The sequence below is a fragment of the Schistocerca serialis genome, chromosome 8 (genome assembly GCF_023864345.2).
Source record: "Schistocerca serialis cubense isolate TAMUIC-IGC-003099 chromosome 8, iqSchSeri2.2, whole genome shotgun sequence".
NCBI lineage: Eukaryota > Metazoa > Arthropoda > Insecta > Orthoptera > Acrididae > Schistocerca > Schistocerca serialis.
The window spans coordinates 550060408-550080279 of NC_064645.1; the positions used below are offsets into that span (position 1 = coordinate 550060408).

General features: G+C 38.6%; 2 protein-coding genes across 2 annotated transcripts in view; one reads left to right on the plus strand and one right to left on the minus strand.

Annotated features, from left to right (window-relative positions):
• Nucleotides 1-7741, minus strand: part of LOC126416054 (uncharacterized) — a 75515-nt gene extending 67774 nt beyond the window's left edge. The window contains exon 1 of the mRNA XM_050083527.1: nucleotides 7398-7741. Within this exon, the coding sequence (XP_049939484.1) occupies nucleotides 7398-7580 (183 nt within the window). The 5' untranslated portion in view covers nucleotides 7581-7741. The remainder of the gene's footprint in view (nucleotides 1-7397) is intronic.
• Nucleotides 7742-7918: 177 nt separating this feature from the next.
• The window catches only part of LOC126416055 (transmembrane protein 60), a 43840-nt gene continuing 31886 nt past the window's right edge, over nucleotides 7919-19872 (plus strand). The window contains exon 1 of the mRNA XM_050083528.1: nucleotides 7919-8449. Within this exon, the coding sequence (XP_049939485.1) occupies nucleotides 8270-8449 (180 nt within the window). The 5' untranslated portion in view covers nucleotides 7919-8269. The remainder of the gene's footprint in view (nucleotides 8450-19872) is intronic.

Sequence of the window (19872 nt, forward strand, 5' to 3'; positions counted from 1 at the left end):
GATTTTCCTTTCTTTTTGGAGAATCCTGCAGTCTGGCAATCAAGGCAAATGGTGCTCTCCACAGTTGACACAGATGTGAGGCAGGGCACATGGAGTATTGGGATGTGATGGGCATCTGCAATCTCAGCATGTGATGCTGGAAGTACAGTGGGAAGACATATGGCCGAACTTCCAGCACTTAAAACACCACATCAGGGGAGGGATATATGGCTTTACATCACAGAGGTAGACCATCACCTTGACCTTCTCGGGCAATGTATCACCCTCAAAGGCCAAGTTGAAGGCACTGGTAGCACCTGGTTATCCCTCGGACCCCAGTGAACACGGCGGGCAAAATGTACACGCCACTCTAAATTGGTGTGCAACCCATCGTCAGACTGCAAAAGAAGGACCGTGTGAAACATGATACCCTGGACCATATTTAAGCTCTTATGGGGCGTGATGGTTATAGAAACATCCTCCAGCTTGTCACAAGCGAGTAACCCCCGTGACTGGGCAGAGGATGCTGTTTTGATCAAGACTGACCCAGATCTCATTTTGGACAAGCCCTCCACCTCCCCAAAACAGAAAGCGATACTGCATAGTGCATGGTGAAATACGCACCTAGGAATGTGCTCTCGACCAAGAGATGGAGAATAGGAGGGACTGCAATGCGACAATGAGAAAGTGGGCTAAAGATCACAATGCACCATGTAAGGTGCCCTTCCCCAATTGGCTTGCTCTTTGGGAAAATTTTGAAGAATGGAGGTCAAACCCAACAGGGGACTATCACATAAACGTGTGAAACTCCTTTTAGTCGCCTCTGGAGTGGGAAGTGCACCTTCCACACCCATTCCATTCCAGCATCTCTTGAGGATACATCAAGAAGGGTCATTAGATTCAATACGATAAATAACATATGGACATAGTAATGTAAAAATGCATGAAAATTCAGGAAGAGAAAACAGCTGGAAGCCTCACACAACACACGTAACAGCAAGAGGAATGAGAATTTCACTCTGCAGCGCAGTGTGCGCTGATATGAAACTTCCTGGTAGATTAAAACTGTATGCCAGGCCGAGACTCAAACTTGGGACCTTTCCTGAGTTGGTTGTGTTTGTAGATGTCATATTATTGTATTTGATGGTGCCTTCTGGAGGTGAATATGGATGTGCTGGTTTGTGTGGTGTAGAGTTCATTTGTGCTTTGATTGCTAATGTTACTTTGAGTTTATGTCAAACAGTTTCTGCAGATATTCGGTCTCATTGTTGCATATGTTAAATGTCATGTTTGTGGCAATAACATAACGTTGACAAGAGTTCTGGTGGTTCGCACCAGATACATGTCTTGGTGGCACTGTCGGTGCGTCAGTATCTGGCACTCGATAAGGCGTGGTACGTGGTTCAAGAAAATCTAGGTTGGTCATGAGGGAGATTGTCTTGCCTAGTTATTATTGTTGTTATTGGTCCTCTTATAAGTTTTGTGCACATTAGACTGGTGTGAGTGAGAGAACGGTTTTCTTTTTGTCAAGAGTTTTGTTCGGAGTATGTGAAGTATAGGGGGAGATGGGTTGGCTGGTGGTGGTTGTTGAAATTGATGAATCATACTTTAAGAGAAAGCATGGGAGGGGCAGTTCTCGAGTTCTCGGGTTGGTTTGTTGGTGTGTTTCAGGGGGGGGGGGGGGGGGGGGGGTTACCCTGTTTGTCTACTTAGAGTTTTGCAGGGTTGTAGTAGGAGGGAACTAGTGGGTGTGATTGGGGAAGGTAGTACTATAATTTATGATGTGTTTTCGTCTCGTAGGGGTTTGGGGAAGATGGTTATAATCATTTAGTAGTTAACCACAGTACTGAGTTTAAGGATTATGATACTGAGGCTTGTAGTAACACCATAGAGGGATTTTGAGGGGCATTTAGATAAGTTTTAGGAGGGGAAACAGCTGCTCTTCCAACCTGCAATCTCATTTAGATGAGTATTGCTGGCATGCTGGTGGAAGAGCGCCCTTAAGAGTTTTTGCACGTTTCGTATATTTTTGAGGGCTGTGGGGAGCATGTATAGGCTGAAGATGGTGAATTGAGGGGGTTGGGTGTGGTTGTGGGGTTAATGGGATAGATTATTGGTTTTGGGGGGGAGGGGGTGTTTACAGATTATACTGGAGGGGACCAGTTTGGTTGCAGTTTTTGTTTTTTTGTAAGGTGTGATTGATTTTGGTTTACATTGGTTGGTGGTGTTTCTTTTTCAAGGGGTGTTTCTCTTTCGAGGGTTGGTTCATGGCTGGCAGGTTGTGGATGTTTTAGGAGATTTTTTTGTTTTTGATGTTCGCATGCATGCATGTGTGCAATTGGCGACCAACCTAGGTGGTATTGCCAGAGGCTTTTGTTGGTAAATAATTTTTGTTTTCGTTTTATTCTATATTAATTGTGATGTTTTGTCTATTGCATATTTATGGTAGGTCAGCTGTGTTTTAATTGATGTAGTTAACATGGGTTATTTGGCTTTCAGAGCTGTAGGTGTTGGTTTTTTGGCGTCAGTAGCTGTGGTTGAGCTATATAGGTGAAGGGAAATGTCCAATTCCTGTGGTTTTGTTGGTGTAGCGCAATGTTGTTAGTTTCAATTTTTTTGGATATTATTTGTTTTGCGATGATGCGGTGTTTTTTATTGTTGTATATTTAGCTTGTCCCCACCCCCAAACCCCCAATTTTCCGTGGTTGTCCTAATAGTTTCATTTTATTTTTGGACTGAGACATTGTGTCATTTCTATTTTTATTCATGTTTGCTGGTGTGTGTATGTATTGATGTCATTGTCACCATTTTCTATATGCTAGAAGTAACTGTTTCCGCCATATTGATGACATTATGGGCCAAAGCTGACAGGTTGAATCGGATGCTTCTGTAATGCTGAGAATGTACACTTGAAACTTATTTGTGCTATTAAATGGATGAGCAACAAATTTGCATGTTTAAGTTACCTGTGAGATTAAATAGTGGCAGTTTTACAAGGAGTCAGATGCATAGATTTTCTAAAATCATGTAGTTCACTAACGAATTTTGTGTGTGTAGGTAATTTTTCCCTTTCCATGATATGCAACTTGTTTGCACAAGGTGTTGTTGGAAAGAGTAATGTGTATCACTGACCAGGTACTATAATCCACTGACTGGCAGAGAAGGTTGAGGGGACTAATCTTGCTCACAATGAAGCTCATGATCTGCAGTGTGTCCCCATAACTGCATAACTATGTCCCCCCCCCCCCCCCCACCTAGTCTGTAGTTGTGTGGAAGGCATAAGTAAAAGGTTCGAAAGGTATGTGATGATGTACACTGCAACTCCATAGAATTGTGCCATTGAGAACTTTAGGGTCCCTCTAATTAGGCCAGGTGTGCACTAAAGATCAAAGGCTGCTGACTGTGTTAGGGATCCACACAAGGGTTTTTAATATTAGGCGACTTTCAATCCAATACGAGGTAATTATAGGTGTAAGAGACAAGATCAAAGGCTACTGACTGTGTTAGGGGTCCACACAAGGGTTTTTAATATTAGGCGACTTTCAATCCAATAGAGGCAATTATAGGTATAAGAGACACAAAGTATTAGCAGAAGACTCAAAGCAATGCTCCACAGAGATGTGAGTATTAAAATCCTTGTGACCAACGAACAAAGCATTCACATGTAATTGCCAAACTTTGAAGTGCTCGGAGGAAACTTTAATCTTCCAAAAATCTAATAGGATGGTTACAGATATGTGGGAAGGCAAGACATGGATAATAACACAAGAAATCAGAAATGCCTTGGACACATGAGACTCGGACGTAGGGTGAAGTGGGGTAAGTGTAACCATGGGGTTAGTGTAACCACAACTTATGGTGCCTTAAAGAAGCTGTATTTTTACCTCTGACCTATCACACGTGTTAATTTACTCCTTTCTTTGTTATATTTAACCATAAGTTGTCAAATCTGACATAAATTGATAATTAATTTTTGGACTTGAATTGACGTCTACATTTTCACTCTGCTAGAGAGTGACATGCTCAGAATTTGGTAGTCTGTCATTTTTGCAGTTTTAAAGATAACTCGATTCCCGGTGGGGTCAGGGATTTTCTCTGCCTCATGATGACTGGTTGTTGTGTGATGTCCTTAGGTTAGTTAGGTTTAAATAGTTCTAAGTTCTAGGGGACTGAAGACCATAGATGTTAAGTCCCATAGTGCTCAGAGCCATTTGAACAATTTTTTTTAAAGATAACTGCACAATTTTTTGGTTACAAACTAACTTTTGCATGATAATTTCAAATACGAGATTCCGTTTACTCTACTGATAAAGCTCTTGATATGCCGGGCATGGTTACACTTACCCCAATTTTTTCCCATGTGGGGCAAGTGTAACTATCCGGCTGGGGCAAGTGTAACCAGGGGGGGGGTTACATTTGCCCCAAACAAACTTACCAGAACATATTTGTTTATTTAAGCCGTAACCTTGTTTTTGCCATCACACTAGATCAACTAAACTGGCCTTCCTGTACATATGGATACCAGAATACCTGATGTGCTGGATTTGTAGGTCTACTGAGTTTGTGTAAGATACATATTTCTTTTTATTTAAGTCTACTATATTTTTAAACCATGTTTCCTTTTATAAAATATGACACAGAACTGTAAAGAATGCCACCATTTCAATTACAGTACAGTATGTGAAGCATTGTTTGACTGACAACAATGTTGAGCATGATAATTTATCCTGCAGCCAATGGATGTAGCAGTGTTTAAGAGTGTGAAATCTACTTGGGACCAAAATAACTCGTTACCAGAGACATCATCAAGGGGTAAAAATTAGCAAATGTGACTTTTCCAATGTCCTCACTGCTGTAGCCTATGGAATGAAACACCACCTGAAATGTTTAAAAGTGGTTTTCAAAACACAGGAATATTCCCTTACAGTAGAGAAGTAATTGATAAAACTAAACATGATCCGGAGGCATATAAAAGATATGTAGCTCATACCAAATCTTTGGCAGAAATAAACCCATTGCCAGCTCACGATAATGCAGCCATAGACTGTGAGGAAGCTACGTCTCTAACAGAAAGTACTCAGATTTTTGAGAAGCTTCCAGCTGAACAACCTCAAGAATTTTATAGGCCTACATCTACTGAGCCCTGCAGTTCTCCCAGTATCAGAGTTCTTTCTCAACCATTCCCAAGCTAACCAATGCTTCATTATGTTCTTGAACTTCTGATTTGTCATTTGAAAGCTTATTATTGGAAACATTCCGACAGTGTAGTCCCATTGGTAAAACAAAGAAGAAAAGGATTGCACCAGGAGCTGAAGTTATCACTTTTCAAGATGCCATCTATAAAGAAAAAGATTTTAGAGGAAACAAGAATAATAAGGAGAAAGCAAAACAAAAAAGCATTATTGGCATAAAAAAAGGGCTTAGTAATGAAAAGTACTGTTACTTTATCCAAAATGGCATCTCAGAATGTTGTGGAAAAAAAATCCCTGATTGCTCATGTGGGGAGCAAGAAAAAAAGACGAATTTGAATCAACAAGTGAAGAAAGTGAAACTGAAGGAGGCCTAACTTAAATAAGTAGTGATGAAGAAAATGGGACCATACTAACACTGGACGATCTCAGGAAAGAAATGATAAACTGTGAAGAAGAAGAAGAAGAAGAAGAAGAAGAAGAAGAAGAAGAAGAAGAAGAAGAGGCAAACTTTTTTGAAGCCAAAGATATAATTACAGTTGGAAACTATGTTCTGCTAGCTTTTGCAATAAAATGTAAGAAAGTTCATTTTATTGGCCAAGTTACCAAAATTAGTGATTTAGGAGATCCAGAAAGTGATTTTCCTCAGATGCAAAAATAAGACAAAGCATGGCACCACATTCCACTGGCCTGATAGAAGAGATGAGATGGAAGTTCCATCCTCTGATGTCATTTCAGTGCTGCCTGAGCCTACTTTGGGTCACAAGAGAGATCTGACATTTGGTGTTACTGAATGTTGTATGAATCAAATGTGACTAAATAATAGTTAGGGCCTAAGTATGAATATAATAAGTTGAATTAGTGCAGTTTAGCAATAAACGCAAATTGCCAACAACTTTAGTTCAATTACCATGAAAAATAATAGAAAGTGAACTTATAATGTGAATTTTTCTTTTCTTTTGAGACTAGATATTTTATTATTTTTGTTAACTTGCCTACTAAAGAAAAAATATTACTTTTGTAGAATTTAAACTAATAAATAACTGGCCTAAAACAAAAATAAATCATCTATGATGCATTCTGTTTCAGTGTTTTATGGTGTAGGCTAACAATTATTTTTTAGTTTAGCTAACATTTTCTGTGTATTTCATAATATACAAAGAGGCGTGTGCAAAAAAGTTCATATCTTGAGTAAAATTTAAGACGTTTTAATAATTTAAAAAATCTTCAAATTCAGTAAAAATTGGATAATCAGGTCACTTACTCCAAGTCTCTTTTGCAATGCTCTGTATGGGTACAACAATGCGGGGTTACACGTGCCCCGAACCATAGGCCAAGTGTAACCTCACAACAGAAAATTTTGAAAACAATTATTTGACCATATAATTTTTTTTCAAAAACAACATGTATATTGTTTAAAAGTCAGTAAGTCAAACTTTAAGCATGAGAAATTTCAAAATCATATCTTCAATAACAAGTTGGCAATTTTGTGTCAAAGTTGAACTATGCCAAAACGTGGTTACACTTACCCCACTTCACCCTACTGTGGAAACAGGAGTGCTTGAGTGTGTATCTTCTGTCAGAGCCCAAACCCCATAATCTCAAGAATGGACTAAACTCTGCTACATCTACAGCCACCAAGGCTCTACAACAGTTCATGACGTCTCCTTCAATGGCAATGTCTGCACTGATCCCTTAGTCACTGCTAAATGTTTTGCAGCACACTTCATTGAAGAGTTCGCATGCAATAACCACAGTCTTATTGTTTGACCTGTAAATGCCTTGCAGAGTGAAATTACTTATCCTTTTGTGCACAAGGCTGCCGCAGTTCATACATTGTTCCATTTAGTGAATGGAAGATCTGCAGTGCTTTGGCAAAGTGTTTACATCGAAAAATGAAATAAACCACGATATCGGGAATGAGAGTACAAAATAATTCTCAATTATTGTAAGTGTTACTGTAAGTTCACTAAACATTGATAAAAAATCATCTCTACAAGTCAGATCCCATGAAAGATTGTGCCATACACTGATAGCGAATAGTTTTGATTAATAAAACTAACTTGACCAAAAGACTAACTTGATCAAGATATGGTCTACTACAAGATTTAACAGAAACCAAAGAGCACACTTAAGTACCCATGTGGGCTACATGCGGCTGCAATAGGTAAGTTTTCTCCACCTTTCGTGTGTTCACTAGTCACGAAGAACACTATTCAATAAACTTACGGTATCAGTCACTTCGTTCTCTGCTTCTTCAAGTGCCATATTAGTTAGTGGTTCATAACCATCAGGATGAACGCTGTCATCGTCGCTGTCTGAGCTAGTTAAGCCAAAGGGCGCAATTTCTGAATTATTACATGACACTTCCTCCGCTTCTCTCGGCGGTTCTGGTGACCAGTCGTTGACCATGTTTCAACAGTGAGAAAACGATTAAAAAAGTTTAACACGACTATTCCTTTAGCTTCTCGTGTCACTGTATCATGAGATATACATAAACATTAAACGCCAAACAGTTGGTTCGAAAATACTCTCTCTGCCGACACAGACAGTATTATTTATTGTATAAGTATTTTGCCTCCGAGTCTAAGAAGACTAAGATTACTGCCTTCATCAATAATTTTCAAATGGGATGATATAATATCGAAATGTATCCACAATTCACTTCGGAGATTTAAGTGGAAGTATGATAAAGACCGATTGTGATGGACTGAACACAATTTTCCTCGTCATATCTTTGTGTTCGGGAGTTTGCGGGCTTGTGGACTGTGGTGTGTTGTCATGCCGCTTAGAAGTCGTGTGTTGTTTATTCGTAGAGGAGAATGCCATGAAGTATGTCAGAAACCACAAGGTGTCAACGCTGATGACATAATTCGTTCACTAAACATCTTTTGCGTGTGTAACATATTTCATGATGCTCGTATTACTCTTCCGCAGACTAGACAGGAGGGATGAATCTGCGCTGTCACTCTGATACGGTGTGAAATGAGTAGTTTCGGAGTAAAGCGTCTCAGGAATTTATCTCATACTCTCAGATGGATAATTTACCAAACAAATGAGCAGTAAATAAACTGGCGACGAATTGTAAATAGTTCACCACTATGGCTGTTTTGCATCGTGCATTATTTACGTGGTTTATTTTACTCGTGTTTTTCATTTTACTGGTGTTGCGGCTTGATTCTCGAACTCATTGGAACTGGTTTATTGTTTTCGTACCCCTGTGGCTCTACGACTTGATCCTGCTGGTGTACGTGTTGTTTTATGCAGTATCACAATGCAAGGTAACTGCTATGATTTTAACAACTTCTGGGAACGTTGGATAGATTCCGTTGTCAGTGGAAGTCGAAAATAGCTCTTTCTTCCAACCAACATTTGAGTTTTTGAGTGCACCGAATCAATTCTAAAAGTAAGAATATTAACAGGTATTTGCAGTCTCTTACTTCGGTCCAGAAAAGTGCCCGTTATTCAGTTCCACACATTTGCAATAACTTGCCAACAGCCATAAAAAGTTCAGTTCAAGAGGAACCCAAAGGATTTATTGATAGCAGACTACTCCTACTCAACTGAAGAGTTTCGTACGCCTCCAAGTAGTAGACCTGACTAATGTGTGTATTATCATCATCATCATCATCATCATTGTTAATTCCCCATTTAGGAGAGCGTTAAAATACAATCAATTTTCACGGCACTTTTTTTCGTCTCATCTCTTCCCGAAAACCCCTCATGTATTCACTGTGTTTCTTCTTCCTCTCTTCTGTCCATGTCTTTCCTGTCTTCTTCTCTTTTGGTGCTTCCTCGAATTTCTGTTTCTTGATTTTTTTCTCTGTATTTTTCTCAGTGTGTTATTTCTTCTGTGGAGATATTTAGTTTCTTGAGGTCTTTCATGTTCTCCTTTGCCCAGTTAGTTTTCATCAAATTACTCATCACTGTGTTAAAAATCTTCTGGATCAGCCTATTTTTGTTTCTCCTATAAATGTGCCGATAGAATTTAGCCCTTCTTTTTTGCTGATGTTGTCTGTAGTTGTCTCTGTATGTTTGTACAGTTCTTTTGTCAGCTTTTTTATTCAGATCCCCTGCCTCTGAACTTACCCACATATCTTTTTTAGAATTTTCCTCTCTTGCTTTTCCATTTCCTTGATTTTTTTCCTTCCCTTGATTACTGTTGTTTCCGAGACATACAAGGCTTCTGGTAAGACTACTGTTTTTTAGTGTCTTAATTTGGCATTAACGGAAATGTTGATGGTGCTAGGACAGCAACCAGCCACAAATTTGTGGCTGGTTGCTGTCCTAACACCATCAACATTTGTCTTCAAACAACATCCACGGTCTCCATCATGTCAACATATGACAAAATTGCATTAACAGAAATACTTATTTTGTTGTAATGGTTCCATGTAAGTCTGCAAGCTTTTTGTAGCTTTGCAACGCTTTCTTCATTGGCTGTCAAATTTAGTCCTTTTTTTTCTGTATAATCTCTCCCAGGTATTTGAAACTTTCTACTTGTGCTATCTTTCCATACTTCGTTACCAATGGGCTTCTGTCTGTGGATTTTGTGTCTATGTACTGGGTTTTTTGATAAGAAAATTTGCAGTCCTGTTCTGGCTGCAATGTCATGTAGTGTCTCTAGGGCTTCTTTGGCTTCTTTTCTCTTATTTCTTATGATGGCTATATCATAAGCAAAGGCCAGACATTTTATGTTGATGGTTCTATTTTTGTCTCTCCCCATCTTTAACACATTGACTCCTTTGTCCCATGCCCTCATTATTTTTCTCTAAAACTACGTTAAATAAAATGGGTGACAGGTTAGCTCCCTGTCTCACTCCTTTGTTGATTTCGAACAGTTCCAAGATCTCTCCCATGAACTTCACTTTTGATTCTGTATTTGTTAATGTTTCCTGGGGTCGACAGAAGTGTCCGATCCAACTCGTGACGTAAGGGTGTTGTCGTGTGTGACGTCATGACGGCGCGGAGTTTGGTTTGAGTGTGGCTGTCTCCAGTTCTGTTTTATCTTATTTTATTAACTTTTCTGATCTGTTCGTTCTATCTCGTGAGATCTTTTTTTTTAATTTAAAAACACTTATTACTTATTTTAATTATGTTTCCCCCAATTTCTGTTTTAGTTTATTATATTTATCTTTCTGATCTGTTCGTTCTATCCCGTGAGATTTTTTTTTTAAAAAAGACAAAAAACACTAATCAGCTACTGAAGCATCTTTATCGTCTATGGGTTGCAGGGGTTACGACCGCTGGGGAGGTGGGTGGGTATTCATGCATGGCTGTCTTCACTTACACGTTGTAGCTATGCAAGGCGTCTAAATTTGTTTATATTTAGTTTGCCCCCCACCCAAAACACCCCATTTCCCGCGCTTGTCCCGTTAGTGTCATTAGGCTTCTTGTGGAAAGTGTGTGTGTTTGTTTTTGTTTCCGCCATATTTGTGACGTCATGGTTCAAAGCAGACGGGCGGGATCGGACGCTTCCGTATTTCCGTTTCCTGGATTAGTTTTCTGGTCTTGTCTTCTTTTGTTTCTTCCAGTTATTGAAACCTGTTTCTCTGTCTATGGAATCGCAGGCCTTCTTTAAATCAACAAATGTTATTGTGGTGCTTCTGGGCTTTCTCATTGTTAATATTGTTCTCAGACACCAGATATGTTCACTGCACGATCTTCCCTTCCTGAACCCTGCTTGGTACCCTCTGATATGTGGATCTATCTGAGGTTCTAGGCAATTTAATAGAGCTTTGGATAGAATTTTGGGGTCTAGTGCAGCAGGGGATACAACCCGTCGGCTTTGGACAAGGACGTCACAAGCCGCAAGAGAGCAGTTTCCCATTTTCGCTTTTGCTGTTATGTTTCAGTTTCGTTTTTTTACTGATTGCTTAATAAAGTGGATCTGTTTATTCTATCTCGTGAGATTTTTTTTTTAAAAAGCCAAAAAACACTTATCAGCCACTGAAGGGAGCTACAACACTAAGAAGAATCGCTTCTCGATTGGCCACTTGTGACGTCATTGTCCAAAGCTGACGGGTTGTATCCCCTGCTGCACTAGTCCCGAATTTTGTGTGTCACAGACAGTAATGAAATTCCTCTGTAGTTATTAGGGTCTGTTTTGTCTTCTTTCTTGTGGAGAGGGTGTATTAGGGCTGACTTCCATTCTTCTGGCACCTTTTCTATTTCACAAATGTTTTTGATTATTCTGTGTGTTTTGGGTGTAATGTTTTCATGGTCTAATTTCCATATTTCTGCTATCAGTCCATCTTCTCCTGGTGCTCTGTTATTTTTCAATGATTTTGTTATTTTCACTATTTCTTCATGTGTTGGAGGTTCAGAGTCCTGTTTAAGTTTTGGTTTTGTAAACTGTAATCTCTGTTTTGGTTCATCGCCGATGATTAATGTGTCAAAGTATTGAGCTAATATTTCACAGTTTTTCTTTAGATTTGTCTCCTGTGTTCCATTTGCCTCTTGAAGCATAAGCTTGGAGGTTGATAGCCTGTCATATTTTCTCAGAATATTTTGTAAAATTTTCATATGCTTCTGGTGAAGTCCTCTTCTATTTCCTTCAACCTGCTGTTTTCATAACCTCTTGTTTCTCTGCGGATTATTTTTGAAGTGTTTTTCTGTATTCTGTTGAATTCTTCCCATTTTTCTTGTGTTCTATGGCTATTAAATTTTTTTTCAGGCTTGTATTCTGTCTTCTATGGCTCTGGTGCATGTCATGTTCAACAATTGATGTTTCCTTTTTCTCAGTGGTTGCCCCAATTTTATAAGGTCTCTCTTTTTTTCTGACAGTTCTATCCAGTTGTTGCTGTTCATTTTTGTAATTTCTTCTATTATTTCTTTCTTGTTTAGTTGCAGGTACTCTGGATCTCTTCTGGAAGGTCTGTTGGTTCTCTTGATTTGTCTGTCTGGTATAAATTTTGCTTTGACTTGGAGGAAGAGGTGATCATACTCAAAGACTCCTTTCCTAGTTCTTACGTTCATTATTTCTCCAGCATTTTTCATGGATATTGCTACGTGGTCTATCTGAAATTCTCCTAGACTATTGTTGGGGGATTTCCAAACTACTGGTTTTCTGTAATTGCATTGACATGATTTTCAGCTCAAAATTCCTGCAGAAATTTATCAAGTTTGCTTGATTTTTGTTTGTTCTCTTATGGGCCGTGTGTTTCCCTGTCATGTCTCGGAATTTTCTTTCCTTGCCTAAATGGGCATTGAAATCTCCTTGTAACACCTTTACATGATTCTCGGAGATTTTGCTGATAGTTTCTTCCAGATCTTCCCAGAATTCCTTTATCATCTGTGGGTTCTTCTTGTTATAATTATTTGTGGTCACATGTGCACTAATTAGTGTATAGGCTTTGTTTCCAGATCGTATTGTCAGTGTTGAAATTTTTTCTGATTTTGAGATGAAATCTATTACAGAGTCCAGTATTGATTTATGTACTACAAATCCTGTTCCGAAGAGTTTGAGATTACTTCATGGAATGGTTATATCAGACTTTCTCTTATATTTTCTATAATTTTCCGAATCAAAGTGGTTCTCATCTGCGAATCATGTTTCCTGTATTGCCATAATTTTCGTGTTGAATTTATCCATGGTGTTTGTAAATTGTTTCAATTTACCTGGCTTCAGTAGTATTTTTGTGTTGAGTGTTCCCATGTAAAAATATTCTCCTTGTCATGAGGGTTTTTGAGAAGCTCCGATTCTTCTCTTCATGACATGTGTGATCTCCTGAAATCCGATGATCAGGTTTATTACCCAGTCTTACTAACTGGGGCCCAGGGTTGTGGATTCTTTCCCATTGTTCTGTCATGGTTATTGGTTTTTGTTGAGGTTTTGGTGGTAAAATCACAAAGGGTCTCACATATTTTCGACTGGAGTTTTGAGTTCCAGAAGATTCAATCACAACCAAGCTCACAGAGCCAACAGACACTGACCAGAGTACCGGTGGCTACCACACAGACATGTCTGGATTTTGGGGTTTCACCTGTAACCCCAGGCAGGGCCCCTCACAGGGTGTTACCATCCAGAGCCAAGTGGACACAGGTTTTTTTACGAGGTGTTACTCCTCCCCCCTCCTCCTTCCTCATCACTTGCGAGATTTGGCCCCGGGCTTGGGACCGGCATTGGCGGAGTTGATGTGTATATATTATTACATGTGTATATTATTAATAACATCAAATAATGTCCTATGTAAAATCTGATTTCAGCACGTCTTTGATGCAGTGATAAGATGGATATAAATAAATGTTGTAAACAGATTCTCTCTTTAGTGAGAATCATCATATTCCCCTCAATTATTGTACATTTATATGTTTTGTGACAAGCTGATTATTATCACTTAATTGAAACTATGTTTAAGATTTCAGTTTTACTTATTCCACATCCTTGAATATAATTTATTTGGCGACTGTGGAAGGAACATTAGCATATCGTTTTTTTGTAATATATTATTCGACATCCACGACGAACTTGTCACACTGGAGATATGTAACATAAAGTATATGTAATGTAGTCAAAGATCTCCATTTAATTTAGATGAACATCGAAATGTCCGATACCAGCTGTCTGCTTTGACCTGTGACATTATTAAGATGGCGGACACCGGCTTTTCATCCGTATGCAATACTGTGACCATTACGTCACACAGTCAAGATGGAAACACTCCCATTATACAAAATATATCAAATTAATTTGAAGCAGAACATGAAACTAAAGGGACACAGTAAGCAGGTAGTTTCGGGCAGGAACAAACAAAATGTATGACATTCCTAACATAAAAACTCGCGCAAAAATTCACAAAATTGGTATCGCTACCTTCGATTAACTTGAAGAGAAAAACTCAGCTCTATGTACGACATTCCTAACATAAAATACATATCCAAACAAAACCTCACGCTAAAGTCCAGTGAGCCAACATGAAACAATCCACAAAATTGGTATCACTATCTTCAGTTAACCTAAACAGATAAACTCAGCTGTACAACACCAACACAAATGTGCAGATAACTAGTTTCGGAAGTTTCACCTGACCTATATTGTTCAAATTAAACCATAACTCAATCGAAAAACTGATATCGAAAACTTCACTTGGTGTTTATAGCTCGAGCCGAAGTCCTAGATACCAAGAAAGTACAGCTCTTTACAGATACTGGCTTTGAAAACATGAAAAACATTACTTCACCTGGGTTGCTAGAACAAACTTTACAATGCCAAAAACCAAAACTTGCTGACGTAAGTATTATTGAAAACCTAACTTGACCAAAATAGCCAAAACAAACTCCATGATACCCACCAATCTTAATTAGTCATTCTTAACTGCAACTAATAACACAGAATCGGCCTACACACAAATCTAGTATTATAGTTTTGACCATGGCTGTTACTCAGCAACCGTATTCTACAGTTTCAATGTAAGATTAACCAGCCAACTGGTTTCACATAAATGGTAGGTACATTGGCCTAGGTTTTGACACAGGTGTCTTCATTAGAATGAAATGTTGTTAACTCATAAAATTACATTGCTAAAAAGCAATAGTCAGAATTTGGAGCTGGACTAGGTCAATGTACCTACCATAGTCAACGTACCTACCATTCATGTGCAACCAGTTGACTGTTTAATCCTTTGTTGAATCTAGTGTCACACAAAGAAAAATCACACACACACCAAAAAACAAAACAAAAACCATCATCTGCGAGCAAGTTAATGTCATGAAGAGTCAGACTTGTCTAACCAGGAGCTCCTCCAAGTAGATCATCAAACATTGTCATGGCGACATCACAACTTATACTCATTGCTGGTCTAAAAGGCAGCAATTTTGGTTAACTTCATAAATTTCCCATGTAAACATGGCACTTGATATAAATGTCTATAAGACCATACAACTAGAGGATCATTATCATTGTCACCTACTGCGGCATGCAACGTCATGCTAGTGATTTTCTTCTTCATATCCACAACTAATAACAAATGCAAAGTAAAAAATATCCAACTATTAATAACAACCCTTAGTAAAAGTTCCAAAGCTGAAAACAAATCTGTAGCCAGTAACTACTGACACTAAAATAACTCACTAACAAAGCTCCAAATACCCAGTTGCAGTATAAAGGTAACAAGTAAGATATAACTCCTCACAAACAACACTGAACCATCAACGTTCAACACTAGTGTGTGCCACCACATACAGCTAGATGTTCTCTTCAGGCATAATCCATTTCAAATGCGCCTTGCAATTGCAATATCACATAGCAAAACACAGTTACGTCTTTAGTGAAAGCCAGCATCCACTTCCTCATGTTACGAATGATCCATGAAACAAACAGTGTATAATTATTTATTATGTTAGCAAAATAACTCATTCCAAATATGTACAAACATAAGACAACTCTACATTAGGTATAACCAAATGAGGTAATTAAAGAATTTGTTGGCACACTGGCCTCATATTCAGGAGGGCAGTGGCTCCATTCTATGCGACAAAAGTATTAGCTATTAAAGACTCATCTTACAAGTCTTGAATAACTAATATTTTATCTCAGTGGTATGTGCCATTATTTTATTGAGATCCATCTCCTACATGAACATCCACTGTGATGCAGACATGTACGAGCAGTGAGTATATGTTTTTATAATTGATCTGAGAACAGCAGTATAATCAGCTGAAAGTAATCACCACTTACAGACATTTAAGAGCAGTGAGTATATGTTTTTATAATTGATCTGAGAACAGCAGTATAATCAGCTGAATGTAATCACCACTTAAAGTTATTTGCTTGCTATCTTAACTATTAAAAATTTTAACTTTTTGTAAAACTTCAGACTGTTTGCCTCCTTGGGAATCTATCACTGAAATTGAGTGTGTAAGTAACTTAATATATGGTAATTACTAAGTTCAGCTGAACAGCATTTCATTATTTTACTACTGGTTTTATCTTAACCACTTAAATATTTACATTTAAGAAAATTGCTAAGTTCATTTGAACAACATTTTATTATTTTACCACGTAAATATTTATTTTTAAGAAAGTTATAATATTTTATCACCTTGTTTGGGAAGGCTTTATGCTGCGGGACTGTAGACCCTCTGCTAAGGAAGTATTCAAACCCAAATGATCTGTTATTGACAGAAAGGTTTATCAAAAGTTTCTGCAGTTTTTATGCTGAAGGGCAGCATGAATGGTCACAGGTTTGTTTGACCCATGGGAGAATGTTACCAAGAAGTAACTAAACTGGTAGAATCTTGAAGATAGACGTAAACCATCCTGAGAAAGTCTACTAATGAAGTTTCAAGAACCAGCTTTAAATGATGACTCTAAGAACATACTACAACCCCCTACATATCACTCACATAGAGACTGTGAAGACAAGATTAGAGTAATTACAGCATGCACAGAGGCATTCAAACAATCATTCTTCCTATGCTCCATATGTGAATGGAATGGGAGGAATCTCTGGTGACCGGTACAGAAAGCCATACCCTCTGCCATGCACTTCATGGTAGTTTGCGGAGTATGGATGTAGATGCAAATGTAGAAAATATACTTCTAGAACCCAAGTTTAAAATGCTGATTATTGCAAACTCAAAAGGTGTCAGTGTTTTTATATTTGTGTACTTTCTTATGGTAAGTAACAACTACTTAACTTGCAGTAACATGAGACAGAGTTATATCCATCCATATTCATCTTCCACCTATAATTGGCCCACTAAAGTTTGGAAACAAATTACACCTCCTTAATTTGTTGGCTGTGTTTCATCTCCACAAATTTATATCTGCATCTACATAGACATAGATACTCCGCAAGCCACCATACGGTGCATGGCAGAGGGTACCCTGAATCACTACTAGTCATTTTCTTTCCTGTTCCACTGTCAAGTAGAGCAAGGGAAAAACGGCCATCTATATGCCTCTGTATGAGCCCTAATTTCTCGTATCTTTTTTCATGATCCTTAGGCGCAGTGTGTGTTGGCGGCAGTAGAGTTGTTTGTCAGTCAGCTTCAAATCCCAGTTCTCTAAATTTTCTCAATAGTGTTTCTCGAAAAGAACATTGCCTTCCCTCTAGCGATTCCCATTTGAGTTCCCGAAGCATCTCCATAACACTTACGTGTTGTTCGAACGTACCAGTAACAAATATAGAAGTCCACCTCTGAATTGCTTCGCTGTCTTTCTGCAATCCGACATGATACAGACCACAAACATTCAAGTAGTACTAAAGAATAGGTTGTATCATGTCCTATATGCAGCCTCCTTTACAGGTGAACCACTCTTTCCTCAAATTTTCCCAATAAAGCGAAGTCGACCATTCACCTTCCCTACCACAGTTCTTACTTGATCGTTTTGCTACATTACGCCCAGATATTTAAACGACTTGACTGTGTCAAGCAGGACACTAGTAATACTGTATCTGAACCGTACAGGTTTGATCTTCCTACTCGTCCACCTCAAAATATGTTTTTCCACATTTAGGGCTAGCTGCCATTCATCGCACCAACTGGAAATTTTGTCTAAGTCATCTTGTATTTTCTTACACTCACTCAGCTTCGACACCGTACTATACACCATACTGCACACGGCATCATCACCAAACAGCTGCAGAGTGTGGCCCACCCTGTCTGCCAAACCATTTATGAATATAGAGAACAACAGCAGTCCTTCACACTTCCCTGGAGCACTCCTGATGATACCCTTGTCTCTGATGAACACTCGCTGTCAAGACAATGCACTGGGTTGTATTACTTAAGAAATCTTTGAGCCATTTACATATCATTGAATGTATTCCATATGCTCGTACCTTCATTAACAACCTGCACCATGTCAAACGCTTTCCGGAAACCTAGAAATATGGAATCTGCTGTTGCCCTTCATCCATAGTTTGCAGTATATCAAGCTGAGTTTTGCATAAGTGGTTCTTTCTAAAACCATACTGATTTGTGGACTTGAGCTACTCAGTCTCAAGAAAGTTTATGATGTTCGAACTGTGACTATGTTCGAGGAACCTGCAGCAAACAGAAGGTAAGGATATTGATCTGTAATTTTGTGGGTCCATTCCTTTACCCTTCTTACATACTGGAGTCACCTACACTTTTTTCCAGTCGCTTGGGACTTGGTGCTGAGCAAGATATGATAAATGCAAGCTAGGTAAGGGGCCAATGCTGTAGAGTACTCTTTGTAAAGTCGAACTAGGATTCCATCCGGACCTGGTGATTTACTGACTTTCAAATCTTTCAGTTGTTTCTCTACACCAGGGATGCTTATTACTATGTTGTCCAGATCAGAATCTGTCCGATGGTCAAATGATGGTATGTTTGTGTGATTCTCCTGTATAAACAATTTCTTGAACATGAAATGTAAAACTTTGATTTCGTTTTGCTATTTTTAACTGCCAGACCAGACTGGTTAACAAGGGGCGGAATAGAAGCCTTAGACCTGCTTAGTGATTTTATGCAAGACCAGAATTTTATTAGGTTCTCTGCCAGATCTTTTGATAAAGTGTGACAGTGGTAGTTGTTGTATGCTCCACACATAGCTCTTTTTACTACTAATATTCGCTTGTCATCTGTGCATTTGCTTTTGAACCAAGAGTGCAACAGCCTCTGCTTCCTCAGCATCCTCCAAATTTTGTTATTAAACCATGATGGGTCTTTTCCATCCTTCATTCACTTAGGAGGCACGTAACTCTCCTGACCACGATTTACAATCTGCTGAAACTTCACTTATTTCATTTTTTAACGTTTTACTATTTTGATGCACTCAGTGTATTGTATCCTACTTTTTAACTTCACATTTTTTGAGAGTGAAACTTTTAGTTACCTTTACTATTTTTAATCCAGATTATCTGGAATCTGAGTGTTCCCTAACTGAGTGTTCCCTAAAAATAGAGCTTCCACCACCAGAAACCACAATCCTACACCCTTGAATGTCATTGTCCTCCTTTAAAGATTTTACCTTCAGTCCACCCAGTTTCCCATTGCTTTTGAAATCTGGGCCATGCATTTAAAATCCCACCTGCTGATGACATCAACATAAGCCAAACCCCTTACCTGACTGAAGCAAGTGATATAACTCTAGACTGACTCAGCCCATAGAGCTGTTCAACTGGAACCAATCGCAACACTTCAGAACAGGAACAAACTCAACACTGATTTGGTTTGTTGCTGAAGATATCTTTACCAGGTCACTCTCAATACTGTTGTCCTTATCCCTTACAGTGTTATTCTTGCTCCACCTACTATCACATAAAGATTCTCCTTCCCAAAATCTATGCCCAAAGAATGTATATCTTTTGCCTCTTAGGTAGGACATGCATTTAGCTTGAAGAATTAGTGACCTGGTACTTCTTTCCTAATTTGCCTTGCAAAACTGGCCCACACCTCTTCTTGGTTGCTATCTAGCAGCAGAAGTTTCCACCTCCTTTCTGCTTTGTGCCTCAGTGACACACAGATATACTGCGGGCTTTTCCTTGTGTGATGTAAACACCAGATGCTTTTATTTATTTATGTAGTAGCCATTCCACTAGGCAATTAGTACAGTAATTGTAAAGTAACAACTACTCTTAATAATCTGCAGAAAGTATTGTACAGAAATGAACAATGAAGTTGAAGGTAGCAAAGGACAGTACACATGTATTCATTAAGTAATTAATACATACACATGATACTTATTGCTTACGTGTACTGGTAATTTAGATACAAAATGCACGGAGGTAGT